The sequence below is a fragment of the Hibiscus syriacus genome, unplaced genomic scaffold (assembly GCF_006381635.1).
Source record: "Hibiscus syriacus cultivar Baekdansim isolate YM2019G1 unplaced genomic scaffold, ASM638163v2 tig00110637_pilon, whole genome shotgun sequence".
Taxonomy (NCBI): Eukaryota; Viridiplantae; Streptophyta; class Magnoliopsida; order Malvales; family Malvaceae; genus Hibiscus; species Hibiscus syriacus.
The window spans coordinates 1,360,603-1,379,490 of NW_024062808.1; the positions used below are offsets into that span (position 1 = coordinate 1,360,603).

General features: G+C 35.5%; 2 protein-coding genes and 1 pseudogene across 6 annotated transcripts; 1 reads left to right on the top strand and 2 right to left on the bottom strand.

Annotated features, from left to right (window-relative positions):
- Positions 1-3,018: 3,018 nt before the first annotated feature.
- On the top strand, positions 3,019-4,881 carry LOC120136821 (glucan endo-1,3-beta-glucosidase 2-like). The gene is made up of 3 exons (XM_039152780.1): positions 3,019-3,151; positions 3,248-4,501; positions 4,588-4,881. Exons 1-3 carry the CDS (start codon positions 3,091-3,093, stop codon positions 4,767-4,769), a joined length of 1,497 nt encoding a protein of 498 aa, XP_039008711.1. The 5' UTR covers positions 3,019-3,090; the 3' UTR covers positions 4,770-4,881.
- LOC120136824 lies at positions 4,816-6,544 on the bottom strand (annotated as a pseudogene).
- A 949-nt stretch (positions 6,545-7,493) lies between these two features.
- LOC120136822 (pre-mRNA splicing factor SR-like 1) lies at positions 7,494-12,594 on the bottom strand. 5 transcript variants are annotated; one of them, XR_005517382.1, is made up of 6 exons: positions 12,453-12,594; positions 11,708-12,011; positions 10,592-10,672; positions 9,771-9,842; positions 8,749-8,888; positions 8,401-8,537 (listed from the first exon to the last, which is right to left on the bottom strand). XR_005517382.1 is itself a non-coding variant. In XM_039152781.1 (5 exons), the coding sequence occupies exons 2-5, from the start codon at positions 11,993-11,995 to the stop codon at positions 7,632-7,634; spliced, it is 1,347 nt and encodes a 448-aa protein (XP_039008712.1). In that variant the 5' UTR covers positions 11,996-12,011; positions 12,453-12,594; the 3' UTR covers positions 7,494-7,631. The 5 variants fall into 5 exon arrangements, 4 of the variants coding, with proteins under 4 accessions (XP_039008712.1, XP_039008713.1, XP_039008714.1 ...); XM_039152781.1 differs by lacking the exon at positions 8,749-8,888 and having other exon boundaries at positions 7,494-8,537; XM_039152782.1 differs by lacking the exon at positions 8,749-8,888 and having other exon boundaries at positions 7,494-8,537; positions 11,708-11,996; positions 12,451-12,594.
- Positions 12,595-18,888: the final 6,294 nt, after the last annotated feature.

Below are 18,888 nucleotides of genomic sequence, written 5' to 3' on the forward strand. Positions count from 1 at the left end.
CAGAGACAAGACCGCGCCACAACAATCACCGGGAGCCAGAGGGGATTGTGGTCCTCTCGTATGCATGTGCTTGGCGCGTTTGACGATGGGAAGCACAGAGTTTCTACCTCCCACCGATAGAGATAGAGCTGCAGTAGGCTTGTGGTTTTGGCATTATATGGCTAGAGCGATATATTCGAGACGCTGCCTACCTGCATCCGCGTTATGAAAGTATCCATTGTTAATTGGTAAGTCAAATGCAAGTTTTGTTAACATATATACTCCTTTTGGTTTGAAAATGTTTGGTTAAGTACCTAGAATTCAATAATTTGCTGTTTGTAGGTTTTAGATGTGTAGGAAGTCTTGTTTGAGCAAATGTTTGGTTCTGCAGGTTAATCCTTAAGTGAGCTGTGTGAAATGGATGTACGGGTGCAAAAGTTGATTCATTGATTCAATAATTGATGAGGAAATAAGAATTATTATTATTTTTTGATTGTTTAATTGATTTGTAAAAAATGATTTGTAAATGTTGATTTGTTTAATTGATGTGTACATAATTCTTATTTGTGCTTGTTTAATTGATTGAAATGTAATAGTTGATTTGTTGATTTTCAATTTGCATTATGTTGAAGGCAAAACAGACTATCGCAACACGAAACTGACTATCGCAACGAGAGAATCGTAATGCGAAATGAAAATCGCAATGCGAAATGAAAATCGCAATACGAAATGAAAATCGCAATGCGAAATGAAAATCGCAACTAGAAAATCGTAATGCGATTTTCATTTCGCATTGCGATTTTATCGTTGCGATAGCCATTTTCGCGTTGCGATAGCCATTTTCGCGTTGCGATAGTCATTTTCCCGTCGCGATTTCCCCGTTGCGATAGTCAAATGAATGTCTAATAAGTGATAATAACTGAACAGATCATAGCAATGTTCAAACTCAAGTTACTAATACATGCCTAACTGAAAATGTTAAAAGTGCACACATAAAATACACATAATACAACGTTTGCATTTAAAAATCACCTAAGTTAACAGTCCCAAAAGGTGAAGCCGGTTGTGATTGGGATTTTGAAGATGGTTGCGATTTTGATTGCCTTTTGCTTGACACCATATGAGCTTTGGATTTTGATGAGGATCCATATTTTGGTAGAGGAAAAGATGATTGTGATGGCACTGGTGAACCACATGTCAACCTTGTATGACCACTTTCCTTGCACCGACTACATGTCGATCTATTCTTCTCTTCACCCTTAGACGGTATACGATCGTGACTTTTTGGTCGGCCAGGTAGCCTTCTGTCCATGGCTGATGGCAAAACTGTTTGTAAGTCATCTGGTATGTCCCACTCAGAAGGATGTTGCGAAACTAAAACCTGTTGCGAACTTTGAAAATCGCATTGCGATTCTGTATTATCTCGTTGCGATAGTCAGAATCTCGTTGCGAAAGTCATAATCGCGTTGCGAAAGTCAGAATCGCGTTGCAAAAGTCAGTATCGCGTTGCGAAAGTCAGTATCGTGTTGCGATTTTGTATTATCGCGTTGCGATAGTCAGTATCGCATTGCGATTTTCCGAATTCGCGTTGCGATTTACTTATTCGCATTGCGAATTGGGAAAATCGCAACGCGAAATTGGAAAATCGCATTGCGATAGTCATAATCGCGTTGCGAATCTGGAAACTGATTTGCGATAATGGAGATCGCATTGCGAATTAGCGATCGCATTGCGATTTTGTTGGTCATTTTGACAAATCCAGAAAAAGTTTATTAAAATCGTATATTATATGGGATTTTTGGTCACTGAGGTTATTTTCTCAAAAAAATATCACGTCAGCATCACCATTAACTTTTTTACGATTGGTGATCAAAATAGAAACAAAATGTAAAGCTATATATGATTTTGAAAAAAATAATAGTTGGTGATCAAACCATAAACTAAGTGATAGGTGAGTGATCAAATAAGTAGTTTACCCAAAATAATTATAAATGAGAGAAGAATATGACCGTTGAGACCAAATGGTTTTACCTTGGTTGCCTCCCACTCCCACAACCAATAGTGATCTTTGTTTGTATCTAAGCCCCGTAACTTTACTATTACGACCCTAAACCCTGAATTTTAAATCTTAAAATAAAATTGTATTCGATTTAGTTCAATCTTCTTATCGAAGAATAAATTGAACCGTATTTTATTCTTTCTAAAAAATAAAATTGAAACTTAAAATGAATAATATGAAAACTATAATTTCATTTTTAGTTCGATTTAATTTGATTTTACAATTTTTTTAAAAAAAAAATCTCGATTTTGTTGTTTAACCGTACCCATAACCCTAATATATGTGAATAATGTAGCATAAATAAGTTCAACTTGTAACGGCTAAATCCAACGTAATGAAAGCAAATCATAAAAACAAAGAGGAGAAAAGGTGCCCTTTTTTGAACTTGGGAAAAAAAAGATACCTTTGTCTTGGGTTTAGGGTTCTCGACAAAGAAAACCTTAAAAGATGCGGTCCATTATTTGCTGCAACTGTCCAACATGTTGCAGATGATGTCTTATTCAGATTAGGGTAAATTATAAATTTCATCACTAACCTTTATTCTCTCCTATTTTGTTCACTGAACTTTGAAAGTTTTCAATTTTCTCACTGAACTTAATACAATAGATTTTTTTGTCACCCTGCCGTTAAATAGTTAACGGCGCTAAAATGACATCATTTTAAGAAAGCAATTTTTTTATAAAAATGACGTCGTTTTGAATATATATAAAAGCCCATTTATAATATTGTTAATGGGTGACCAAAAAAACCCAATGTATAAGTTTAGTGAAAAAATTGAAATTATTTAAAGTATGTTGAATGAAATAGGATAGAAAGTAAAGTTCGGTTATGTAATTTGTAATTTACTCTATAATTTATTGCATACAGCTCAATGAGTCATTTATGTCTTCTTCTTCGCCTAGCTTTACCGCACTTTGGTTTTTAACCACTTGAACGTTTGAAAGCCACAGCCTTTATAGTTAATTGTTGCCATTTTCTTCCACATCTCACTCTTTTCTTTTGCTCTCAGGTCTTTTTTGTTTAACCAGAATCTTTTGGAAGGTGCGTTTGCTATGGCTTTGCTTCTTCTTCTTTTCCTCCTTTTAGAAGTTTCTCAAGCAACAGCAGGTGAAGGTAAAATTGTTTTTGTGTTTCTCTTCTACTTTCCTCTATCTTCGATAAGTTCTTTTAAGATATGATGTCAAAATTAGTGAAATAATCGTTCTGCAGATCCATACATTGGTGTGAATATAGGGACAGACCTATCAGACATGCCACACCCAACACAAGTAGTTGCTCTTCTTAAAGCTCAGCAAATCAGACATGTTAGGCTCTACAATGCCGACCAAGCCATGCTTGTTGCTCTTGCCGACACCGGCATTCGGGTCATGGTCACCATCCCCAACGAGCAGCTACTCGGCATCGGCCAATCGAATTCGACCGCGGCTAATTGGGTCACCCGGAACGTTGTAGCACATTATCCTGCAACCAACATCACGGCAATTTGTGTTGGTTCTGAAGTTTTGACTGCACTTCCGAATGCTGGGCCTGTCCTGGTTAACGCCATTAAGTTCGTTCACTCGGCCCTTGCGGCATCTAATTTGGATAAGAGAATCAAAGTTTCATCGCCCCTTTCGTCCACCGTGATCCTCGATCCGTTCCCGCCTTCGCAGGCCTTCTTCAACCGGTCGTGGAATCCGGTTTTGGTCCCTATGCTCGATTTCCTGCAGTCTACAGGCTCATTTCTCATGCTCAACATGTATCCTTACTATGACTATATGCAATCAAATGGTGCCATTCCGCTAGACTATGCGCTTTTCAAGCCTCTTACACCGAAAATGGAAGCCATCGATTCGAACACGCTTGTCCACTATACAAATGTCTTTGATGCAACAGTTGATGCCACATACTTTGCCATGGATTTCCTAAACTTCACCAACATTCCTGTTACAGTGACAGAAACGGGCTGGCCATCGAAAGGTGATTCGAAAGAGCCGGATGCGACGATGGAGAATGCCAACACTTACAACAGCAACTTGATCCGCCGCGTGATGAACAAAACTGGAACTCCTAAGCACCCTGGCATTGCTGTTAGTACTTACATCTATGAGCTCTATAACGAGGACATGAAACCAGGGCCAACCTCGGAGAAGAATTGGGGATTGTTCGAGGCGAATGGTGACCCTGTTTATATATTACGCTTGACGGGGTCGGGGTCGCTGCTAGCAAACGATACTACTAACCAAACTTATTGTACTGCAAAGGATGGTGCTGATCAGAAGATGTTGCAGGCCGCACTAGATTGGGCCTGTGGACCTGGCAAGGTGGATTGCTCGCCGTTGTTGCAAGGAAAACCGTGTTACGAGCCCGATAACGTGATCGCACACGCAACGTATGCATTCAACACGTACTATCACCGAATGGGGAAGACTTCCGACGCATGCGATTTCAACGGTGTTGCGGATATTACAACGACAGATCCAAGTAATATATACAAAGCTTGTGCTTACTTTGTTAATCCACCAGTTTTTCATTGGAAGAAAAATTAACATTAGCTTTGCTTGTTGCAGGTCATGGTTCTTGTACTTTTCCAGGCAGGAATGGAACCATGGTAAATATCACGACGCCATCGATGAATTCTGTTAGTTCCGATTCATCCGGTCCCAGGTTTTACGACAGGGGAGGTTTCACTGGCATTTTAGTGTTGATCAAAGTCATGCTAAGGAGTGCAATTTTCTTGTGTGTATTTTGAGAGTTAAGAGAGTCCCCCCCCCCCAGTTTTACGTAGTAGTGTTGGTGGCTTATTGAATTGTGTACAAAGTAAAATGGAGAAACCGGATTCGGGTTATTTCGAATTCGAAGTACGCTGATCGTCCCGATTACTTTTGATTAGAACTTGAATGTTGCACTCATTGAACGTTTCAATTTACCATAACATTTTTCACAAAATAGTACATTCTGTCTGCAACATGTTTTTGTTCTGGCACCAGAATGCTGCGTTCTCGTCTGAACATTGTTCGAGGAACTAATTAGTGTGGCTCTAGTGGAAGGGAAGGAGCCATTGCAGAAGCTGATAAGGAGTCGAAAAGCTTCTGAGCCAGCACTTCATTTGCTGCGTCTGATGGATGGATAGCATCCCAAAATACATAATCTTTGCGTTCCTTGCACAACTTGGAGTTCGGCAAGCATAAACCGCCGATGCTTGTATCGACATTGCAGCACGACGTGTTCGCAAACTTAAAACCTGAACGAAAAATCGCAATTTGTGTACTCTTAACGTAACGAAAATGGCAACGGAGTAAGCAAAACGAGAAAAGATGATATGCCATACGTACCATAGGCCTTGGGGTTGCTGATCAAATCGAGAACAGCCGGATATGTATCGGCAAATGTCATCTGTGTATTCGGGAGGCATTTATTTAGTGTAGGCATCACCCATTCATTCACTCTCTTCAAGCATTGCCTTGTTTTCGATTTCACTCTCCGAGAAGGAATGCAGCCTAATGGCCCTAGTCCATGGTACAGTCTCTAACGTGCTCCGAGCTGGTACAGCCTCTGTCATTCAGCCCCGTTGCCGGTTATGTTTCGTACAAAACAAAAGACGTGGATAATAACGAAAGGACTACTTATACCGAAAACTGTTGATCCAAAGTCGAAGTCAAGAGTTCGACAAATTCGTCGTGCGTATACTGTTGTCCATCTGCTAGAAAGGGCTGCAAGAAGTTGTTCACATAGTCATTACTGCCTGCATAAACATCAAACAAAATCAAGTGTGTTAAAAGGCATCCTATTCGGTTCGAAAAATTAGAAGAAAGGCGAAGCTTTACCGATTCCGACGAAGTAGGTGGCCTCATTGCAAAGCTTGTTAGCAGCTGCTTCCCTGATGCTTTCCTTGGTCTTTTAAAAGCAACTTATCTGATCATCAAATGTCAATCTCCGAATATGCAAACACAGAAAACAAAATCAATCCCAGAACAACATAAACAAGACGCGTCAACGAAAAAAAAGGGCAAGAAATTGTGAAATATTGGCCGGTTTAATCGAGAATTCCAGCTCCACCAGAAGCATAATTAGCCCCTTGGAGAATAGAATCATCATTTTGTGACAAAGAAAGGTAAGGTGGTGGTGATGAAATCCCAAGCTTTTTAGCTACAAAATTCAACAAAACCATGTCATTTAGTCCGTTGGTGAACCGTCTCGTAGCTTTCCTGCCGGTAAAACCAATGCCGTTCCACGGATAATCGGACCTGGCCAAAGAATACTGGAGATGGTTGTTGTTTCCAACTTCTGCTAATGAATCACCATAGACAAATGTGACCATTGACGCATTAGCTCCAGCTGAAACTAAAGCTTCTAACACCAAAACAATTGCTACTACTGGAAAAACCAGCCATTGTTGGCCCATTTTACTCACTGAACTGATCTTTTTTTCGGATGTTTCGGAATTCGTTGTTTGTCGGCTCGGATTTATAGCAGGTTTACTGGCAGTTTGGATAATTTTTTAGTCATGTCCATTTCTCCAAGTTTGAACAAATTAGGTGATTAATTCCAAAACCTCTAAAAAATATATAAAGGGTGTAACAAAATCAGGGTCTCTTTGGTTATAGCAGTTGGCCAACTCAGATGATTTTAAGACACAAAAGTTTGGTGCCTGTTAGGTACTTCTCAACATTACTGGAAGAACGGGGGATTTGCTCACTGGACACTGCTAAATACTCACGGTGGTTGGTTGCATAACGATGAAATCACGATCGGACATAAGATTTTATTTTAGAGGATAAATTTTGAGGTTAACCAATAATTTTAATCGTTATTATTTATTTATAGGGTTAATAATTTAATTAGTAAGAAATTAAATATTATAAAGAGTTTCTTTGATACAAATGTTTACTTTTACGAGTTTTTAAATATTACGAACTTAGCGACTTCAATGTTATCAAGCTTATTAAACTTAATTTACGAGTGTTGATCAATTCCATTTAATTATACAATTATTGATGGAAAGAAATTGCGTACAATAATCAATGGTATGTATTCTATAATATTATGTGTATTATTATATTATATAATGTTATGTTATATACTACAATTTAATACGAGTGATTAGAATCCATCGAATAATCTTGGTAATTAAAAAATATGTTCTTCCTAGAGATTCTGAGTTCGAGCAACTACGTCTATAAGATATGCGTGCATTATTAATCGGGTAAAAAAGTTATGAACAAGGATTAGCCCACTCTTAAAACTGATTAGTGGTTTGAAGCTTTTCACTGGAGCAAGATGCCCCAATCGTTGATTGAGATCTTCTCTCATGGGGTTATATTTTCAGTTGGTTATTAGTGGCCTGCAATAGGTAATTATGTTTATAATCCAGAGTTTCAAACTATGTGCACTTGCAGACAAGGAAATTGAAAGAGCTGCTTCGGAGCAGTCCATCTCCCCGTAATATTCAAATTTAACAAATTACTGAAACAATAGTATACATGATATGCCACTCGTCAAGTAATGACGAGACCATCACTCCATCCATCCTAGCCAAGGCATAGCACAATGTCCAGAAACAAAATGTGTTTTTTGGGGGGCTGAATTGGTTTGGTGCATGCATGCAAATGCACTACCTCCAAGAAGAACCACCTAGTCTAATCACCTCTTCTCCACTGCTGTCCCTGTTTGCTGCCCTTTCATAGCCACCGCCGGCATCTCCCTTTGTGTCACCGTAAAGATCCTTCAGCTTCGCCAAGTTACTGGATGCCTTGCTTCCCTCCTTTTGTGGTGGATCATAGTGACTGGTGCCGCCTTGCTCACTCTGACTTCTGCTCCTGTTTCCGCTCATGCTGGGACTTCGGTTTGTGCTCCTGTAACGCCTACTCTCATCGATGTCCCGGCTTCTGCTCCTGTAACGCCCACTGTCATCAATGTCCCGGCTTCTGCTCCTGTAACGCCTACTGTCATCGATGTCCCGGCTTCTGCTCCTGCAACGTCTACTGTCATCAATATCCCGTTTATCCGTGTACCTTGACCTTCGATCATAATCATGCCTTTGTTCCCCATCCCTGTCCCTTTCTCTATTACGATCACAGTCACGATCTCGGCCCCTGCTTCTATCTCGTTGTCTATCATGGTCACGATCCCGACTCCGGCCTTGGTCCCTGCCCCTCTCTCTTTCCCTTTCCCTATCCTTTTCGTCAGAAAATTCCCTATCACGGCTTTGGCTGCGACGGTGGCTGGGAGATCTTCTAACATCATCACCATTGGATCTGTCATAAGGTGGTGGTGGTAGAGTGCGACGCACGGGAGAAGAGTCCCTGGTTGATGCCCGATGGGGGGCACGCTGACCAAAAGAGACCGAAAGTGCAGCTTTTACAGAAGGCGGCCGGCGAGCAGTGTCATCAGATCCATGACGACTATTATCTCCGGTTGAACCAGAAATTTTTGTAGGCAGCTTCATCTTCTCAAGATTGGATACAACCTGACGCAACACGGGAACAGGGATTCGAGGGAAAAGAGTATCAAAGTAGTACTGCAACAAGAAAATCACCGTCAACCTTTATTCCCCTACGAAAACAAACAAAACTAGAAGAAAAACACGACAAGCCCAAAAGAAGTCAAAGAAGCAATCGACAAATCTAGTTTATCTTTGACATAAAAATCAAGACATGACCAGAAGACAGACGAATAACCTGGCATTCAACTCAACCAAGGAAAACAAACTCTAAGAATACCGAGCTTACAATAGTACACTTATATAGTAACGATCTATATGATGACTTTCTGTTAAGTATCAGACCCTATACAGAAGGAAGTTCTAGGCTGAGCTTCAAGTTCCAATCCAGAAAGAGTCAAAGAAGCATGCATTCGGCCTGCACTGCCGCTGCAAACCAATGAAATGCATTGAAAATAAAAAAGCAAAAGACAAAAAAAAAGGAAAAAAACATATAAAAGGAAAAAACAGATAAAAGGTTACATTGAGGGGCTGACTGAGAATAGTACCTTCTTCGAACATACAATAGCAGCAAGAGAGAAATTCTGGTTGTCCAGAAATTCGTTGCCAATCATGAATGCAAATAGCATAAAGGCTATCTTGCATTTACATTCTTCATTACAGGATCAATCAGGAAAATACTAATTAGATTAATCAAGTTCTGCACTACTTCTTTTCGAAGAATTTCTTCTACAACTGTTAAATAGACTTCAAATGGTTTTTGCACAAATTTTGGTAGAGCTAACACGGAATGCTACTTGATACTGTCTGAATTGCTACTCTTAACTTTAGTAATAAGTTACAAACTCCCATAAATAACATTCCATTTGAGCCACTAACAAACTGTCCAGAAAAACTTTGACCAACTCATCCACAATAGATAAGGAATTTCTCAGATATGCATGTCATATTAAGTAGGTATATTCCAAAAGATTTAGAACCGAGAAAGGGTAAAAACATTTTTATTATTTTTAATACCTGCAGATAGAAGAATAACATTAAATGCAATATCTGGTTGGTTTATTATGGGGGATCACAAACATAAACTGTAGAACATGTCTTTACCAAGAGAGAAGTTATCATAAATTAGAGGCAGATTTTAATGAGCCCAAAAAACAATTCCTTTCTGCATGATATGCTTACAAAATTTAAATTGATCAAAATATCATTAAAAGGTTGACCATTTCTCAATAAAAGGTGTTTCAAGTTGACATGTGAAAAACAGGGAAAACATTATTTGTATAACAAAGCATGTTGAATACTTGCTCTAACCTGGCCAAGAAGCAAATCTCGCACGTATACCCCCATGGTGGTCGTTCGTCCACTAGAGCCAGGGGAGAATTCCTGAAATAAGATGTGATGATTTCAACTTGCGCTTAAAACATAAACAAAGTTTCATATATGCTAAAATAAAGGGAGGTTAAAATTGAATAGTCAGTCTTAAAAAGTTTTATGTGGATTTTTTAACCTTCGGTTTACTGTCATTAGAGTAAAACCCAAAACAGAAACAAGGTTTGCATGCTAAAATTGGGGGCAGAAAGAAAGAAAAATATATTTCTAGCCAAATGCTTGCAAATAAAGAGCATAGAAGTTATGAGTTACAAAACAGGAAATTATGACAAACTAGAGATAGCTTGGTTTAATCTACCCATTAAAGCCCAAGCTTAGCTGCATTAACTAGTCAACCTATTCTTAGTTGCTGCAGGAAAGGTGTGAATGTGAAGGTAATAGTTAGCCATGAGATACACCGCTCATTAAACAAATTACAAGACATGATGACACTTAAACCAATGAATGAAGGAAAATAGTTCAGCATACTACAATCTGTAAATCTAGAGCAAAATGGACCTAAAGTCATTTATAGAGTAACTTAACATCAAATATCAACCATTACTAATAGAAAGATATGATGCTTAGGAAAAAAAACTTGATGGGAACAAAAAATTGAGGGAAATAGAAATTTTCTAACCTGTACAAAAATTAAAATTTCCACGACGCATACCATTAAAGTAAAAGATATAGTATTTATGCAGATTTTACCACGCTACAAATTCAAGGTAACACAACAATTTAGCAGCCAAAACAACAAGTACCTCTTCATCTTTAATGTATGGCTCAAACCAAGTCCATAAAATCTTTGGATCGCCAGCATACCTCAAGTAGAGGAATCCAATCTGCAACCATATTTTTAAGCCATTTATTATATCGTTAAGAGCTAAAAGCATAATACCAACCATAGACTGCTATATATAAATTAAAACTGTGAAAGGACCGGAAAATGAGAAGAATAAAACTATAACAAGAAGCAAGAAAATAACATGAATTTTCATGAATAATTTCAAGAAACCAGATAGAAAGGAATCTGATTTAGTGTAGTAAGGCAATTGTTAAAATGTAGGAATAGTCCATGCAATAAGAGAAAAATAGCATAGCTAGAATATGTGATACTGACGCATTATTTAACAGAACCTTGAATGAGAATATCTGATAAACCAATAATATACAGAAAGGAAGGTATAAAAAATCAGCCTCTGTTTATATTTTTTTGAGAGACAAAATAGAGTATATGCGAGAGAATTTGCAAATCTACATAATATTCAATCTTCAAAGCAGCAATAATGAAGTTCCTATTCATAGAATGTTGATCAATCATTATAGAAAATATAGCACTGAGAAAATCTCAGTAACCAAGGAAAAATGGGGCTCATCAAACATCTGATATGGCAGGCATCTCATAAGCATAGCAAGGTGCAATTATAATAGCATGGGGCAAACTCTCAGTTCTTCAAAGAAACAATCATATCTCAACCTTGTTTGTAGCTATTTTCTAAATAAAACAATAATATTATAATGCTTACATATTTTTTTATACAAATACAACTAAAATAAGACAAGCTTGGTCAGACAGGCAGGCCATTCTACTGAAATGGGCTTTTAACATCTAAAATGTTCAAAAATACAAACAACAATCATTACAACTAAATGAAGGAAGTCAGGTCCTCAACAATACCAATGAACTATAAGTTGATAACGATTGCAAGTTTCGATTAATGAAAGTAAGAAGGTTCAGCAGCATTATACATCGACGATCAAAATACATGAAGAAATGCAAAGTAACAGTGAAACAGCTATCTATCCTCTGTGAGAAAAAAAGATTTCCACATGGTTGGAAAAAAATTGAGAATATAAACATGAAAGATTCAACGTACTGCTCTAATGTAAGGAGAATCAGGGTGCTTCAGTAGCCCATGCATTTGCTTGACAGTAAGTTTCATGGTGAAAAACTTGTAAAGAAGGCAGAATGCAGTAGAAGGACCACGACAGTTCCCGGACATCCATGGCTCAACATGATCAACTTGATTGTAAATTTCATCAATAACTTCATGGTAAGTCTTTAATCGGTAAAGCTCTTTGAAATAATCAGATGATAGTATATTCATACAAAGCACCTTCTCCAACAACGAATCAATCGGCTTACCACATGTCTGTATCTCCATGGCGAAACCCCCCACACTGTCAACACAAGAATAACCCACACAAACAGTCTTAAATCATAACCCTATTCCGCCCAAAATTAACATCATCAAATTTTAAGAAAGAACACACACAAAAAGAAAATCAGAATAAGAACCAGAAAACCCATCATGATTTCTAATATTAGATAAAAACAAACCCTCGTCGTTAATCCAGATGCGACAGCCATGTCTGATAAAATTAAGCGGGATGGTAAAATTAATCGGAATTAATGCATATTAATCGCTAATTAAACCTCAAAACGATAGCAAGTACAATCGAAAAAGCAAATCCTTTCAAAAAAATAGTTTTAGTTCACAAAAGGGATGTCATGGGGCAGAATCGGAACAGTCGAAATTCAATAAGGAAAGTAAAGAGAACCAGTAGATAGATTCAATATAATATGATTCGAAATAAAGGATGAAGGATTGAGAAACGTACCACTAAAAATTCTTGAGAGCGATTATGAATTGGGGAAAATATCAAAGCAATTGAATGGAAGACGATAAGCACTAAACCCTAACTCGAAGAGATGAGATCTGTTAATTTAACCGACCTTTTGCCTATGGCGTCCAAACCATGACCCACGACCCGAGCTTGTGTATTCAAACTTCATTCCGGCCCATTTAAATTAAAAGAGTATTAAAATATTAAAAAATATTTTCATGCTGATTTTTAGATTTTTAAAATTAAAATATTATTATAATTATATATATTATCATTTACTAAATTTTCCTAACTAATTTGAAGGGATAGAAGATAAAACATTTTTTATTGGGATAAGCTACTCTGTTAGTCATTAAACTTCATGTAAAATTTTGTTTTGATCACTCAACTATAAAAAAATTCAATTTTACCATTAAACTTTTTTAAATTAATTTGTTGTTACATGATCATTAATTCATTGACGAAGAAATTATATGGACATTATCTTTTTTCCCTTTTTGCAAAAAGCAATTGATTCATCCAACAATCATTATTGATCGATAATTATTTGCGATAATATCAGTGCTGAAAGTTCACATATTATTCTCTTTTTTATTTGTTTGATTGGTAAATTGATAAAATATCGTCTAAAGATTCAGCCTTCTAATATTTATCCATCGACAAATGTGTGATTATGCTACTTTCGAGATATGTTGTCTATCTTTTTGAAAGAATGTTTCTCTTTGTTTGGATTTTCAAACGAACATCCTAAAATTTCAAATCCGAAAAAAACTTAGAACCATCGAAAAATGATGAATATATATGTTTAATCTCGTGAGTTTTAAAGAATTTTTTTAAAAAAAATCTAAATTGATAAGAAGATAAAAGATGAGAGCTCGAATGATCATAAAATATACTAAAAATGACATAAAATAGTTGAAAAAATCATAATTTTTTTATGTAGAGGATGATAAAATAATAATAATAATAATAATACATCAATAAATAAATAAATAATATTTTTTGCTTCCATGCCAACACACTATGGTATATGATTGTTAGTGATTTAACCGTACAATAACTGAAATTTTTAATTGAAAATTTCAATGAAAAATTATTTTTTTAATAATTTAATGACCAAAATCCATAAAATTTGTACAAATGAAACGGTTTACACTTTTTATCAATAAATAATTCTAACATCCTAATTCGATACGACACAAAATCGACCGATTAAAATGTCACACGGGACCAGCAGAGTGGTTAACCAAAACTTTCTTTAAATATTTAATAAATTCTCAATTTAAAATCATTCAAATTGAATTAAATTAAACATAATATATATAGGGTTTACATCAGGGAGCTCCAAAATAAGTATATCAAAATAATACAATCAAGTATTACAAAATAAAGTTACGACTCAAGTAAATGAAGATTTATGACTAATACATGCCCTCTAAGAAATAAGACTCAAGACATACTCGACTGCTCAATCAGTCTGGGATGTTTGTTGTACGATAAGCTCCTCGAACGCTCCTCCTAGATACATACGCACGGAAACGAATTCCAAACGCTGAACTCACTAGACCAGTGCCACACTAACAACCATACTAAAAGTGTTCATGTTATAGAGTGTAATAATGATATTGAGTATACTCGTATACTACACTTTGCTTTAGAGTAGACATCATGGTGTGGTTGGAGGGTTACATATCTCAGAATGCACACCCCTCTAGTCTATCTATGATGAGGCCTGGAATCTCCACATCAGACTCACACCCGACTAACCCACCCCTCACGAGTGTTCAGGCCTCGCGCCTTAGTTAGTCATTAAAGTGCCTCGCGCACTACCAAGGATATCTGGACTTTTTATTTCTCGAATCATCATCTACTAAAGTAACTCGATGTCTTGATTATTTTCCAATCCTCAATTAAGGCTAGTTTATGTCATCCTAGACTATCTTGTTTCTAATTGTAATTAATTTCAAATTTTTCTCGCTTGTAGTTTTATTTGAGAATAATTTGAGTGCTTTCAGGTCCCTCAATACTTCTTCTGATTTTCTTGGACTTCTTGTCCAATAAAGTGTGCATAGATCGATACTGAACCCCTTATTATCATTACCGACCCTTAAATATCAATTCTCACCCTTGGGTATCGATACTAACGACAAATTTTAAAGCTAATGTGGAAGGGCAATATTGATACTATTGGACCATATCGATACTCTGATACTAAGGTATCAATATTTCCAGAGAATCGATACCAAATTTTGCTTCGATGTTTTGAAAAATACCTCAATATCGATACTCTATAGGAGTATTGATACTCTACCCTTGGTATCGATACTCCCATGAATACCGATACCAAAATTGCACATTGGAACCTCGGTCTCGATACCCCTCCTAAGAGTTTCAAAACTAAACCTACAAATCGATACTCAATGAAAGAGTATCGATACTTCTAACCTAAACCCCATTCTTTTTGCCCCTCGTAAGAATGGTATCGATATTATTCTTCCAGTACCGATACCCAAACCCATAAATACCTTGTTTGGGCACGAAAATCACTTTCTAATCTACCCCAAGTGTCCTACTGAGGTCCCCAAATATTATAACATCTTATGTATGATTAAAAGATCATAAAAAGACCTTTAAAACATGTTAAAAACACCAAAACATAAAATCTACCATGGATGCTCATTTATGCTTCACAGTTCTACTCTCTAGCTAAAATGCATTCTAATGACTCACAAATGGTATGAAATAGTTGTGAATGTATTACCTTAATCTCCTAGCTATTGAGAATGCCCCCAAATCATCCAAGGGTCAATTTCTCCTTCCCTCTAGCCTTGGAGCTCTCTCCCACTTCTTTCACTAATCAAAGGCAAGAAAATGTGTTACTAACTCATATAAAATCTTGGATTGAAGTTAAGGACAATTCTTAAAACTCAAATCCACTAAAAACGAGTTGGAATCACTTGGTCTCTTAAATCCCCACTAAAATGCATTTTTTGTTTCTATGGTCAAAGCTTGATCTTAGGGGCTTAAATGAAAGCTTGAAAGGTGGAGATGAATAGTATTACCTATATAAATCCAAACTAAGCTTGTAGCACCACCAAGTTTTGATCTTTGACAAAAATTCTTGAAGATGAAAGAAAAATGACGAAGGAGAAGATAGGGGACAAAGTTAGTGAAGGCTAAAGGGGAATGGGTACCAACGTGAGATCACCCAAATTAATGGGTGATCAGCTCTTGTTCTCAAACAAAGGGTAAATCACTCTTTTAGTTCTCTCTCATTATCTCATTAATTAGAATGGCCCTTTATACTCTCAATGGGCCCCAAACTAATGCCCAACTTAATATTTTAATGGATCAAGATCTCCTACAAGGAAATTGGGCTTATCTAGCCTATCTCGGGTAACCCAAATCTATTAACCCGAAATTCGGGGCGTTACAATAACATTCAACCTATGAGTTTAGTGAGCAATAGGTGCAAATCCTTTCTTTCTTAAGTAAATATATTTTTATTAGAATTTGATTTCAATACTTAATTTAGTACTTACTTTTTTAAACTGTTGCCTCAACCTTTTTATATTTCAAATTGATATTTATATTTTTTGTCTAAATTAAAATTTGAACTTGATTTCAACCACACATTTTAATACATGAACTTGAGCTTTGTCTGCATTTTGGTTTTTGTTTTTTTGAAACAATTTGTCTGCATTTTGACACGTTCAACTAATGGCATTTAAGTCAATTTGGATATCAAATATATGCAAGAAATCAAGTTTAAGTATCGATTCATACATAAAACGTAAGTATGAATTAAAATATTAAAAAAATTCAAGTACCCATTATATATATATATATATATATATGTCAAAATTTAATTTTTAAAGTAAAATTTAAATACTAAAAAATATTTTCCTTTCTTTTTTCCAACTATTATATATATTTAGCACGAACTAAACTATTTCAGTGGTTAATGAGTGTTTATTATCAAATGGTTGATAGTCTTTAGAACTAAAACTATAACTTGTAATTGCCAATTAAATTATATTCAAAGTTGAGTTGAATCACACCCCAAAAACATGCAACAAAAGAAAATATTAAATAAACTCGATATAACTAATATTTACGCCTTATGAATATTTTAAAATTTTTCAAAAAAATATTTAACAGAAATACAAGATAAACCTAATGTCTTAATATCTGAGTTTATAGCTCTAGATACTCATATATCAACTGTAACACCCATAGCCCGTATACGTCTTGAAATTATAGTTAAAGACTCACATTAACTTGACAGACATTCACCGAACATAAATGCTTATTTTTTTTTCTCTAAAATCTTTCTATTTTAATTTTCAAACTTTTCTTTCAATTGTATATCATCAGAAAACAATATTTAATCATTGAAAACAAATTTGAATTTTGGCAGTAATTAGGCAAGTTAATGTTGTTTAATAAAATATTTAAAACTGCTTAAACTCTGCTAAACTTTTTTTAACTATTTAAAACCTAATAATATATGTATTCTACTCATTCACAATATACATGTGTGTGTATATATATATATATATATATTTCTAGTCTAGCCAAAATAAAATAGTCTTAATGTACTATTACAGACCATTTTAAAAGAAAATCGATAAAGCAAACTAATAACATAAATATACATGTAACATCCCAAAAATTGATAAATTCAGAATAGTGACAAAAACGTAAGTTTTTGAAACTTGGTGTCTAAATTCAAAAAAATTGATAAATTCAAGGACTTAATTGGAGAATTTTGGTGTTGGATTTAGTAGTAAAATTTGGAAATGGAAAGGGTATAATGGTTATTTGATGAAGGATTAAATGTGAAGAGTTTTTAAGTGAATTGTTAATAGAGAGGTTGTAAATTAATTTTGAGGCTAAAATTGACTTGTAATGAGCTAAAATAAGAAATCTAAAGTGTTAGAAATGGAACTAGAACATGTTGGAAATTTAGTAAGATTCTTGGTTTCAATAATTATGATGATATATTGAATGTTTAGATGTTATAAAGTGATATAAGATGGTTTGAGTAAGTATAGTTGAGTTTAAAGTAATGAGAGGAGATTAAACTGTGTAGAATTTTCGGGTTAAGAAGTGTATTTTGGGCATGGGGTATCGGTATTGTTCATCCAGTACCGATACTTCAAAGCAAATGTGTAGAATTTAAGTTTGGGGTATCGATACTGAAGGAACAGTATCGATACCATAAGGGAAAATTGGATGAAATCTTTAAGAAGTATCAATACCTAAAGGGTGGTATCGGTACTGGTTAAGGGGTATCAATACCAAGTGTCTAGTATTAATACCATTATCAAGTTATAAATACAGAATGTAAGAATGATATCGGTACCTATGGGGAGTATCGATACCATAAGGGGTAGTATCGATACTATTACTATAGTACCGATACTATTAATCTTGAACTGCTAAATTATGTGGTTATTTTAGCCTAAGTTATTTGGATTGGTTAAAAGTGATTAGAACCCCGATATTCATATAAGTCATATAATTATGTAGATATCGATCGGAAGTGAGTATCGGATGAGTCAACGAGTTAAGATCGAGCAAGAAAGAGATACATGCATAACTTGGACTAGTGAGGCTAAAGTGAGTGCATACTAGTTGGTTTATGACGTTTAATGGAAATAAGATTTGCGACGAGTCTATTTCCTACAATAGAATGCATGAATTCATGAATATAAGCATGTGTTGATATGAGTATATGTAATATGTGTTATTGTATATGTTGTATGATCTATGTGAATATATGTTATGTGACTATGATATAAACCATGTGATAATAAACTATGTGAATATATGAAAAGTGAAATAAGCTAAATAATATTGACCTATGTGTGAAATGGTATAAGTTATATGATTATAAAGTATGGGAATACATGCCTATGAGATAATCCATGTGACTATGAGCTATGTGAAAATAAGTTATGTGATTACATGATCACATGATATAAGACATGTGACAAGAGATATGTGATTACATGGAAGTATGATATAATTTATGTGAAATTGATCTATAAGATTATATGCCTATGATATGATATGAATATGTGATAAACATAATGATAATGCCCATGTTATGTGAAATGAGAGCTAGATGTATAGTTGACATGCCAAGAGTCGAGGGTTCTACGTGGTTCTTCGGGATATATATGTAATCCTTTGGAACATATATGCGATTCTTCGGACACATAATTGGTTCTTTGAAATATATATGTGATCCTTAAGTAGTGGTCTTCGGGACATATATGTGGTCATTCGGGACAAATTCTATGTACCCCTAATGGAATTTATACGAGCTTTGGTTACAGCATATGTGCACAACCTCAATATACTCACATATCTTTAGTTCTCAAAAGTGTACATATGCTAATAAAAGAGATAGCATAAAGAA

What these genes read in the sequence shown, in the direction of transcription:
- LOC120136821 (XM_039152780.1), top strand. Translation starts at nt 3,091, where the DNA reads ATGGCTTTGCTTCTTCTTCTTTTCCTCCTTTTAGAAGTTTCTCAAGCA. An exon ending in TCAAGCAACAGCAGGTGAAG is followed by an intron (nt 3,152 to 3,247) that starts GTAAAATTGTTT and finishes ATCGTTCTGCAG; the next exon opens with ATCCATACATTGGTGTGAAT. An exon ending in TATTACAACGACAGATCCAA is followed by an intron (nt 4,502 to 4,587) that starts GTAATATATACA and finishes TGCTTGTTGCAG; the next exon opens with GTCATGGTTCTTGTACTTTT.
- LOC120136822 (XM_039152781.1), bottom strand. Translation starts at nt 11,995, where the DNA reads ATGGAGATACAGACATGTGGTAAGCCGATTGATTCGTTGTTGGAGAAG. An exon ending in ATTCTCCTTACATTAGAGCA is followed by an intron (nt 10,673 to 11,707) that starts GTACGTTGAATC and finishes ATATGGTTGCAG; the next exon opens with ATTGGATTCCTCTACTTGAG. An exon ending in GAGATTTGCTTCTTGGCCAG is followed by an intron (nt 8,538 to 9,770) that starts GTTAGAGCAAGT and finishes TTCTTGTTGCAG; the next exon opens with TACTACTTTGATACTCTTTT.